Genomic DNA, 12,403 nt, shown 5'->3' with positions numbered 1-12,403 from the left:
TTCAATTTGAAAGTAAACAATAGGTAAATCCATAAACATTATCCATTGTATATCGATAAGTCTCACCCATCCCCCCTTACTTACATAGTAAGGTAAAAATTAAAGATCTTAACACAATTTTTACCTACTGCTACATGCAAATGAAACAAGTTAAAAAATAAAAGTAAAGAACAAATCAACAAATTTAAATATTAGGAGGGGGGGTGTCATAATGGCAGAGAGTAAAAGCAAAAGAGATATAAAAAAGAGAAAAGACTTCATCAAAAAGAAACTACTAACTACCGATAACATTACTCTATAAATTTGGAGACAGTTTTAAGAACTGTTTCTTAACACTGGACTGTAATGTTATAGAGGAGCAAGAGTTCAACTGTTAGAACCCCAGAGAAAAAGAATTTAGAAGCATTCGAGACATAGTTCCATAGGCAAATTGTAAAAATCTTATGGACAAATAAAATCAAAAATCCGAATGAGAATAGAACTCTTAGGAAGACTATTATAAAAATAGGAGATACACTTACAGGCTGTATACTGTGATGTAGAGGACCGTGAAGATAATTATTGAAGGTAAAACTGCAGAGGAATGAATAGGTTAGAGTACATATTATAGATCACAAATGATATGAATTGCCCAAACAATGAACAATTGAAGTGAGTGGCTCAAGAGAGAAGGCTTTGGAAATTCAGTGCAAAGAAATTTGTAGATTGATATCAAAATACAGGGATTGACACATATACAATTAAAGTTTATACATATCAGTTTCTATCTATTGATACAAATTTTATCAACACGAATAAATTTTTTCCATATTTATCTTACGAAAGACAGCTCTATTTTTAGTTAAAATATGACTGCTATTATTATTTGTACCTACAGTTTTGTCTACAGCTGATCAAATAAAAATCTACTTGAACTGGAAAACTACTGTTATTTACTTGAACATTGGTTTTCCATGAATTTCCCTTAAGATATGAAACGCGTATATCTGGATGTTTTAATAATACTATACTAAATTAGTCTACTTTATGTCTCTTAAAAATTTTAATTATCTCTGGGCTGGTATACAGAATCCTCAATTCATACTCATTATGGACCTAACCTTTCCAACTAATCATAAGGAATTGATAGACCTACATTTCAAAGGCCTAAATTTCTTCAATAATGCATTTGAGAAGTCCAAGTTTCAACCCTATATAGAGAAGATGTAGCATTTAATCATTTTCTTCTTCAGACTTAAAGATAACAGTTGCATCTAATAACTTTTCAATTAAATATTGTAAATTATAGGTAAGGTAGGATCTAAGAGTATTGACTATTGTTAATTTACCTGATACGGTAAGTTGGTATCCAAATTGTTTTCTGAAAATTCAAATAGTGTATTCAACATCAGTTTATTCTGAAACAAATTTTATGAGATTAGAAAAAAAATAAAATGGAATAACCAGTTTTTATATTTTAAATGTATTAATGATGCTAAAAGTACATGTTAGATCTGGTAGAAGATCCGATTGAAATCAGTGATAGAAAATTTTTAATGAATCAAATATCTTATGTCAATAATCTTTTAAGCTTTATTATATTTGGTAAAAGAATATCATGCTGACATAGGAGTTTCATTTTTTAAATAACAGAGCTAATTTTCTTTTTAATTGATACTGGTATCTATACGAACATGATAATAGTATCATCTCTTTTCTCTTGTATCCATTACTTTTTGTCATTGCTGGTTTAATTCTATTCTTGAATCCTTTACATGTTTTAATTTTTTGTCTAAATTTGTGATTTGTTTTTTCTTTTTCTTAGATCTTTGACGTGTTTAAACCACTTTCTGTTGTTCCCTTAGTGTCAATGATTTCCATGATTAGTCTGTTTTCATCATTCACAAGCATCCATAAAAAGCAAGTATATATTTCCAAATCATATCTGATAGTTTGTTTCCCTTCCAGTAAAATTCATCGTTTTTTCTTAGTTTCTGACCATCTTATGCTTTTGCTGATCCTAGTATTTCCTTTTCTGTTTTCAAGTTTGTTTAGTTTTCCTTGGTCTAAGAATTTGTATTCAGCCACATGGATTACCTTGCATCCTATTTCTGTTGTGTAATATTTTGATATTGATAAATTATAAATTTAAATAAATAATTAAATTCTGAGTCAAATCTATTGTAAAAATAGTTTAAAAATTATTTTTGTTAATGAGTAGTCAAATGTACATTTACATATTCTAGTTTTGTATGACGGTATTTAAAAACAGTTTTAGGTTTTAGTCATCGATCGACTGGGCTCAATTATTTTAGAGCATGTGCAATAAGATAAAGAAAGTATTAGAATTAGAAGACATTCAGGTTGTACGGTATGCCTTTAAATATTAAATCACTATAAGAACTTTACAACTAATTATAATGATTTGATGTTAAAAATGGAAGATGATTTCTCCTTTGTTGTACAATACATCATTGTATAATATATATATATTTTTATATGTAATTTTTTTTAAATATGAAATATAAAATGAGATAGGGAAGCAATGCAGAGAAGAATACATATAAATAGTTGAGTATGAATGAAGTCGACAATAGTGTTGAAATTAAACTTGTATGAAGTTGTAGTAACTTTTCATTTGTTTGTACAGGAGGTCCTATAATTAAATGTAGGTCAGGTTTTAATTTCCTGATATTCTAATGTATGTAAAATTGAGATTATAAACTTCTTTATTTATACAAAAAAAATACGTAAATTGCAATTTATGACATACACAACATCATTTAGGAGCAATTAAAAATTGCATGGTATCGAGGAGGTTAGGATTTTCTTTAAATGTCATCTATTTTTTGTCAGACAGTGTTGTGTTAAATATTTACATAAACTTTTTGCAGTTAAATTTTGTATATGAGTACCAAACAGGAATATATATATATAAAACAATTTTGGCCCTACATATATATTCTATTTTTCTAACTTTTAATTGTATTAAAATTATCTTACACAATTTTGTTCAGAATTAAATTCTCTACAAGGTTTTTTAAACGTTTTATTTGTTTATTACCCGTTTAAAAAAGTTAATGTATATCAAACAAAAAAAAAAAAAAAACAGAAATTTTTACCCCAATTTACTGGATTTCACTCAAAATTTTTCAAAACCTACTGCAGATTCGGTTCTGATACTTATTTTATTCAATTTTTCAGATCAAAGTCATAGGAAATTGCAAATTCTGCCCTTTAGTTAATGTCTTAAAAATTTCATTACGTTCAGATTTCACCGGGGTAGCTGAAATCCGATAAAATCTTTCACTAGCCGTGACTCGCAACGAAGTATTTTAGGGTATTTTCACTAGCAGAGTAGGACATATAATTCCCGGGAGAATTTCGTTACAAATTCTGAATATTTAGGGTCAAAATTGTATAGAATTAAAGCTAAATATTCCCCCGTATCTAATCCGATTGACTTTAAACTTTGGTATTTAAAATAAATTAATAAGAATTTTCACTGTACTTTATCTACGAACACTATACAATCAACAAAAATTCAAATTGCAAAAATTATCCCCCCCCCCTAACTTTGAGATTTGTACATAATTACTACTCCACCCACATATGTAGAACCTTTTTTTAGCCATTTTTCAAGAATGTATGTTGAAAAGTACGGATATATTAATCAAAATACAGGCCAATACATGTACACATTACATGCAAAAATTTCTATTTTTTATGTTTTCTAGGCTCTGACGTCATGAAATATCGACGTTCGCAAAAACCCGAAATCGAAATGTTGGTCTCTACGTACTTTCCCTTTACACTTATAGCTGGTATACAGAAACAATGAACCAAAGAGCCAGGAAATTATAAACCCTTTATAAGCAGATGGCAAAGTTAAATACAAGCAAAAAAGAACTTCTGTAATATTATATAAATTAATACCACGAGCAAATATTTGGTTCTTGTCTTAATATTAAAATATAATTTTAAGGATTGTAAGCAAATAAATGTAGCAAACAGAAACCAAACTTCATTTTTAATTTTCTTGATCGGTTTCGCCTGTTTTCAATATCATCGGTAAATAGATTTTTTCTTACGGAAAGTAGTTTACTAAGCTGTTTCTTTTTATGCCGAGAACAAATTTTTAACTATAATTTATTTTTCCGCGACGTGTGATTTTCGTTAATTTGAGCAATAAAAAAGATTTCATTTCTCCCATTCTTGATGAACTTCGACGATCGAAATTATTTTAAAGAAATTAGGTTAGGTTTCTGAAATTTAATACGTATTCCTGTAAATAATTACTGAATTTTTGAGGGAGATTGGGAGCAATTTATGTATAAAACTGAATTACGATTGTGAATGAAAATGTGTAAACATGTAAGCCAAAAAGATGCATCAAATTTAAAAACTGAAGTTGTGTGAAATATACCAATTAATGTAAATATTATAAACAAACTTATATGCGTTCCTATAGGTATACATATTAGATTTCCATTTTTCACTAGTCGAACGTGTGCTCTACTATATTTTTCCAAACATTTAACCTATTTATAGGAAGATTAGTGACGTCCGATTTCGCACAAAATTCTACGAGATGACTGGCAATGATTTCTCCTATAATATTTAACTGATAAGCCAAAATTACATCATTTGCAGGTGACAACCATAGATACGTCAGCCAAACAAAGTCTTTTAATATTCCAACAAAATACATGAACGACCATATTTTTTGGTCTTGTATCATTTTATAAAGGATAGTAGCTAATGATTGTAACCAAATAAATATCGTAAACAGCACCCAAAGTTAGTTTCTAATTTTCGTGATCGGTTTTTTTCTTTCCTTTAAATATGATCGGAAAGCTGTTAGTGTATCTGGCGTAATGACAGAACATGACCACGATTTTTTCACGTAGCTCGTCGATTGTTGCTGGTTTTTGTCAATAAACGTCATTCTTGACGGTCCCCCAGAGGTGTCAAATCAGGAGACTGAAGTGGGTGCTCAACAGCTACCTCTTCGACCCACCCACAGTTTGGGTAGAAGTTGATCGAGGTAGAACCTAACATCTCGATGGTGGTGTGGCGGTGCTCTGTCTTGCATTGTTGCACATAAAAACGTTCATTATCATACAGGTTTTGAATGGCAGGCGAAATCCATGTCTGAACCATATCAAGATACGTTTTTTTTTTGTTTATATTTCATTACAAATAGTGAGAACATTATTTTAGACGCCCCTAAACATATATATATATATATATATATATATATATACACGTAAGGTTTAAAATAAAAAATTATACTAATACAAAGTTGTCAGCAGTACGGTCTTTATATTATATTAGTAATTTTCCTATATTAAAAGGCCAATGTTTGTCAGCAAAGTTTTTTCGAAGACGTGTTTTTTTAATTTTTAATATTTCTCTCTTGTATTCAATAAAATCTATTGTTAACTTTGTTAAATCATATAATATAGTTAATAATATCAGTCGTTAAAATTTATTACTTTTTTCATTACAGGCTGAAAAAAGATTATTTAAAATATTTGGTTTATAAATCTACCCTCCGTGTAAGTAAAGGAACAAATTAAAAGTAATTAATGACGTACTTGTGGCGTACCCGAACGCTCATCATGCAAAATCTATAGGACATATTTAATAAAACTTTGCATATTTATCCATTTGAGTTTTGGTCATCATCTCCAATTAGAATTATCACGACAATCCTAATGAGAGTTAAGATGTTAAACATATTCATTAAAGAAAAAAAATGAATCCCTTGTATTCATTATATTTCTGAGACATTGGTAATTGAATGAGTTCTCTGGGTTTAGATCTACATAATTTTAAGATATTATTGAACTTTTATTATTATTATTGTAACTAGCTTAAATTAGTACATTTAGTGAACGTTTATGGTTATAGTTTGGGTATTCTGGCTATAATGGATTGTCAAAAATTAAAAAAAATATATGCCTTCAAGAAAGAGAAGTAAACTTTCTCTTTACTCATACTGCTAAAACAACGGGTGTATCTATGTCCTCTGAAATAGATGAAACGGCTCGATTAAAAATCAATGAAAATGTTGTATACAGACTTATATGCGGCATTCCGAGAGTTGTACATAGTAACGGGTAAAATCGAAAGATTTTAATATTCGAGATATTAGTCATGGAATGATACGAATAATCGAATGATTTATTTGAAATATTAATAGTACTAATCTTTTTTCACGAGTACAAAGACTGAATAATTTTAGTTTTGCTAATACACTTTAATAGCTGTATTAGTAACAGCATCATTTACTCATCATTCATAAAATTAGTAGTATTTGCCTAGAATAGTGTACTCTAAGCGAGAACACATTCCGATGCAGTTGGTAACTAGAAATATTTCGAGATATTTTAGTAATCGAATTGTTACTACTCTTTCGTTCGAGAGATCACGTCACTACTCGATAGTCTACATAGATCAGTAAATTGAACGTTGGGATACAACGCTAGAAAATATTTATTTACCAATACTATAACGTATTGAACATTGAACCATCTTTAAGTAGCCAGGAGGTAAGTAAATCTTACTTATTTTTTGTGAAATAATGGGACCGTGTCAAACGCGCCTGTTAGCAAACGGGAAATTATCATGAACAACACACAGATATTCAGAATGATGCTGAAGCTGAAACGATTTGAAATATTCTCGACGAAAGTATAATAAAAACATTTAACATATTTATGGAAATAGGCAGGTTCCATGTTCTTGTGTTTTTGCAATTGAAATCATATCCTACGTTAAAATTACATTTTGATTGCAATTTGGTGTACTGGTTCCGATTGTTCAATTCTTTGTAATATAATTGTAGAAGGTTCTTGTAAACTTTCTATAAGATGAGATAAATCCCTTGTTTTTCTGTTAAATTTTTAACCTTTTCACAATGCCTTCTGTGTACCACACAAAATATATGCAGTGTGGCATTATGAGAAACTGTGTAATAAATTTAGATGCTTTGAATATTATAATAATTGATGCAAAGATTGAGTAGACTCAAATCTTCATCCAAAAAATTAGTAATATGTTTATTAATGGTTGATAATGGCGTAGAGAGGGTGCAGTTTTACTATTTTTCACATCACACGTTCCCATTTTATATTAATGAAAAGTGTGTTAAAAACACTATAACATTGAATGTCATGTCATATTACTCTAATCGATTAATGTTAACGCTGGCATTTATCGGCCCAAGATGGTCGTGTAAGGAAGTTGTAACTAGGGCTAGGTTAGAACATCTCCTTTTGACTTGCGTACTTCTAATAGCTCATGGAAGATTGCTTATTTTATGTTACGGGTGTATTACTCTTTGATTATTGTTTTTCAACGGTAAATTTTTTGATTTGGTAAAAATTACTTTTCATTTTACAACTAAATTGCCTTCCATTAATAGTTACAGAACGAGTAATAACCTTTATTTATTTAAGTATCAAAGTCTACATAACCAGTCAAAATTTTCTTTTGCCAAAAATTGTATATTTTAAGGCAATAAAAAACCATGACCTGTACTGTTGTTGCCAACTCATGAATATTTTTTTGAGATTTAGAAATTAAGTGATCATTCAGTTACACACAAACCACTGGTTTTCATGTGGTGTTTGTTATAAACATAGATTATTTTTATAGTAAGTCATTTCCATATATAACTGACACAGGTTGGTGCTTCGAAACACGCAGTGATCCATAACATGTCTTAAATTATCTTTGACATTATAGTTGGTTCCAAGCTCTTGACTTCATCAGATGTTATATTTCATTATTATTATTATTTTATATTTTTTGCAGAGTATGGATGCACAAACTGGTAATTCATTTTTGGAAGAAGATCCATTATCCTTGCCTATTAAGAAAGAAAACATACATGAAATAGGGCAAACAGATTATTTATTTGTACCTCTTTTCAAGACAGAAGATGATGAACTTACAATTATTAAACAAGTATGTTTTTCTATTTTATCTTGGTTTAAGTTAAAAATATAAAACCTAGTTATTGTAAGAATTTTCAATTATTCTATTCATCAGAATATTTTTATGTACTGTTTATGGCTTACATATGGTTTAGCATTCATGTCTGACATGTGATATTGTGATTTGTAGTGTAAACAAACAGTTAATGGAGTATGCGTGGTAAATAGCTTAGATGAACATATTGCTACTTACATTTTATGATAGGTAAACTTTTTTTACAGCAATACATAACAAAGAAAATACAGTGAGCTGATGCCTCAAGTTATAAACAAAGCTGCCTAAATATTATTCATTTTATACTCAGATTCAACATTGTTTACCAAGATAGTAGTAAAACACCACAAAGCTTTCCTTGCTTTTATGAAGCATGTTCAGTTATGAGAAGTTTTGTTATTGTTTTCAATAAATTCCCATTCTAGGTCACTGCATTTTTATTTTCAAACAAGATTGATGGGTTTCTTATGTTTATACCAGTGGTTTATGTCTTTTGACAAACCTTTTAGATTGCGCTTAGGGGCAAACATTTTTCTATTGATCGATTAATGCCTACAATTTATTTGTGTTCTAGTGCTGTCAAGTCTGATTATATATTGAAAGATGCCAGTTGTTTCCTATTATGAAAACACTTGCACAGATGAGTTGTTTCTGTGAAAATCAATTTATTGTATGACTGTATGAAAAATTTGATGTTTTTGAGATCTTGAATTCTGTATAGCATTGCAATAAATGAATGGAGGCCCTCTAAACTTATGAGGCTTTTTCACTTTTTTTCATTCTGAAGACATTATGGACTTTCTCCTCATGATTACTCATGTATAAAAGTTAATAGGTTGATTGGTACTAAAGTATAAAAAAGAGTAGCAGAAAATTCAGTGGAAGGAAATTCTTATTTATCACTGTGTGATAAATGCAGATGAAACAGATCAATACAATTCAGTAGTATTCATTTTTTAATTGACTTCCACATCGTTGAACTTTTTTTACATGCAGTAAAGGACGAGTTATATCTAATTTCTGTATAATGTATTTGAAGTTTCAAATTAATTGTTATTAACTAATTAATATAAAATCTTTATAAAAGTGTATACTTTGGTTTGTACATTTTCAAATAAAATGTAAAGAAAATTGTAAAAAAAATTTGGATCTGCCTTCTTTGAAGTATTTTCTAACCAGTGTAATAAAATAATTAGCTGCCACATGGGGACTCATTGGTTCCTCACACGACTGTTCAGTACAGGCCTTGAGGACCCATGGTGTTTGCCAACTCACAACCTGATTTCATTGTTTTTACGTATATTGTGGACTGTGAGGTATGCTTACAAATACCCCAATAGCACAGTAGAAATACTAATACACTTCCTTTCATGTGCAGTCATTTTTTGACACCCTCAGAAACCTATATATGAAAACTATTGTGTTAGATGGTGTTTATAAGAGATTAAGATTATATTTACAGTTTTTACATAGTGAAAGAAGTGTATATTATTTACATGTAGTAAGTATATTATTATATCTAAATATAATAATGTAGTAATTTCTATAATAACCCATTTAATATTTAAACCAATATGAGTAGTCATGAAGTAAGTAAACCTTATGCATTTTTTGTGAAATAATGGAACCTGATCTGAGACCGAGTCAGATTCACATTGTTAGCTAACAGGAAACTAGTCATGAACAACAACAGACTCAGACAACAACAGATTCAGAATGAATCTGAAGGTGTACGTGAAGTATTCAAATGAGTATAATAAAAACATTAAACATGTTTATGGAAATAGGCATGTTTCCATCTGCTTGTTTTCTTTTCAGTTGAAATCATATTCTACGTATAAATTGCATTTTTGAATAAAATTTGATGTACTGGAACTGATTGTCCAATTCTTTGTAAGATAGTTGTAGAAGGTTCTTGAAAACTTTCTAAAAGAAAAGATGTCATATTTTTCTGTTAAGTTTTACAATATTGACAATGACTTCTGTGTACCACATAAAATATATACTGTCTGGCATTATGGAATCAGTTTAATAACTTTAGATGTTTAGTTAATTGCTTACTTCTTCTGAAATCTTAGTCTGAAAAATCAGTAATGTGTTTATGAATTGTTGATGATGGTGTATGAGAGGCTGAAGTTTTACATTTTTTCACACCACTTGTTACTATGTCAGATTAATGAAAAGGGGAAGAAGCTTATCAATCAAATTAGGCAAAATGAGTAGTATGCTTGTGTTAAAAACACAGTATAACATTGAAATGCCATGTCATATTATGCTGATTGTTAAGTGTTAATGCTGGCATTTATCAATCCTATTGGTTGTGCGAGGAAGTTATAACTAGGGTCAGGTTAGGACACCACATTTTGACTCTTGTACTTCTAATAGCTCGTGGAAGACTGCTTTATATAATGTTACTGATGTCTTACTCTTTTATTATTGTTTCTCTCATCTGTAAATTTTTTGATTCTTTAATAATTAACTTATTTTCTTCTTTACAACTAAATTGCCTTCTATTAATACTTACAAAACGTGTAGTAATCCTTGCTTACTTAAGCATCATAGTCTATATACCCAGTGAAAACTATTCTTTGCCAAAAAATGTATTTTTTAGGTAATAAAAAACAATGATCTCTACTGATTGTCTACTAATGTAAATATTTTTGACATTTAGAATTCTGTAATCATTCAGTTATTCCATAAAACTAGTTTTCATGTGCTGTTTGTTATAAACATATATTATTTTTAGAGTAAGTCTTTTCCATACATAATCAACACTAGTTGGTGGTTTGGAACACGCTCTGATCCATAACATGTTTTGAATTCTTTGACATTATATTTATATCCAAGTTATTAACTTCATCAGATGTTACATTTCAGTAATGTTTCATTAACAAAGCTTATTTTAAGTTCCACTAATATAATAAAATAATATTTTTACTTTATATTTTTTGCAGAGTATGGATGTACAAACTGGGAATACATTTTTGGAAGAAGTTCCATTTTCCTTGCCTATTGAAAAAGAATACATGCATGAAAAAAAGCAAAAAGAATATTTGTTTGTACCTCATGCCAAGACAGCTGATGAACCGACAATATTTAAACAAGTAAGCTATTTTCTATTTATCTAGTTTTAAGTTATAAATTTAAAACTAGTTATTATGAGAATTCTCAATTTTTCTATTCATCAACATATTTCTATTTACTGTTTGTGACCCACATTGTTGAAAACTTTGTAAGTACATTTCTTCACATAATTTAATTCAGCTTCTATAGTTAAGGTACTTTCTAATGGTAGTTGATCTTAATCAAACCCCATAAAGAGATGGGAGAAAGAAGTTTAATTGTTTCTTCTTTCTGAGTTCAAATTCTCATCCATGAATTTTATTACGTCAAATATTATTTATCAATATATTCTAAAAAATTGGCAGGGCAGCAGGTACCATATATTTTATCAAAACAATTTTATCTTTGCAGATAGTTCATAATACATATAATAACAAACTAATATTTATTTCAATCTATAATTGTGACTATTAAAATACACATTATTTAAATTTTTATTTTAAATGAGTGTTTACAAAGTTTATATTACAAAAAAAAAACAACATTATATATATATATAAATATAAATACCAATCTAAAAGTCAGTGTTATATTTAATATTGCATTGCATTGGTCACTGCCTGGCAATTAGTTCGTTATGATGATATTCGTTTGTAAACAATCAACAGGGTCTCATCAGCAAGTCAAGATCTTCGTATAATACGTATGTTCAAAAATAATTCCCAAAGATATGTGGTACTGAAAAATGATTCTGTGTTGTTCACTTCTCTATTTTAAGAATGAAAACCTCTAAGTAGTTCAATAAGTAGCGCGGCTGATAAATTTTTCACATATATGCGCTAGCATCTACCCATTTTAGCAAATATATGACAAGTGAGCATTTGGGACACGTAAAGCTGGTGGTGTATGGCACCGCGCTTAGTCCGCTCCCGCTTTTAGGTAAGCCCTAGGAGCTACTTAGTATACTGATCGCTAAACTGTTCGAGGCTCAGTAGCCCTTTGTGGCATAGACATTTGATGGTACGGTTATGGTGACCGAATGGGGTGGTGGCAGGAGAAATACCAAGCAACCCAATATATGCGTAGCATGGGAATGAAAATAGATATTGGAAAGAAATAATAAAAAAAAATGAATAAAACTACAATACCTTAGCTGCAAAGTATTTATTTAGTACAGTATTTATTTTTCAATATAATTCCCGTTTACACTGATACACTTTTCCTGACGTGTGACAAGTTTTTACATTCCGTCACTGAAAAATTCTGGTGGTCTTTCTCGGATCCAACATGCCATAGATTCCTTCACCTCAGTGTCAGTGGTGTAATGATTAACTTTGAGATGAGGGAACAAGAGAAAGTC

General features: G+C 29.6%; 1 protein-coding gene across 1 annotated transcript in view; it reads left to right on the top strand.

Moving 5' to 3' along the window:
- Window positions 1–2,297: 2,297 nt before the first annotated feature.
- LOC142320813 (uncharacterized) overlaps window positions 2,298–12,403 on the top strand; it is a 33,084-nt gene continuing 22,978 nt past the window's right edge. The window contains exons 1-3 of the mRNA XM_075358791.1: window positions 2,298–2,342; window positions 7,804–7,956; window positions 10,935–11,084. Of these exons, the coding sequence (XP_075214906.1) occupies window positions 2,298–2,342; window positions 7,804–7,956; window positions 10,935–11,084 (348 nt within the window). The remainder of the gene's footprint in view (window positions 2,343–7,803; window positions 7,957–10,934; window positions 11,085–12,403) is intronic.

This window comes from Lycorma delicatula, chromosome 3 (genome assembly GCF_047948215.1).
Source record: "Lycorma delicatula isolate Av1 chromosome 3, ASM4794821v1, whole genome shotgun sequence".
Taxonomy (NCBI): Eukaryota; Metazoa; Arthropoda; class Insecta; order Hemiptera; family Fulgoridae; genus Lycorma; species Lycorma delicatula.
The sequence above is the reverse complement of the archived record's forward strand: the minus strand, read 5'-3'. Positions and strand labels throughout refer to the sequence as shown.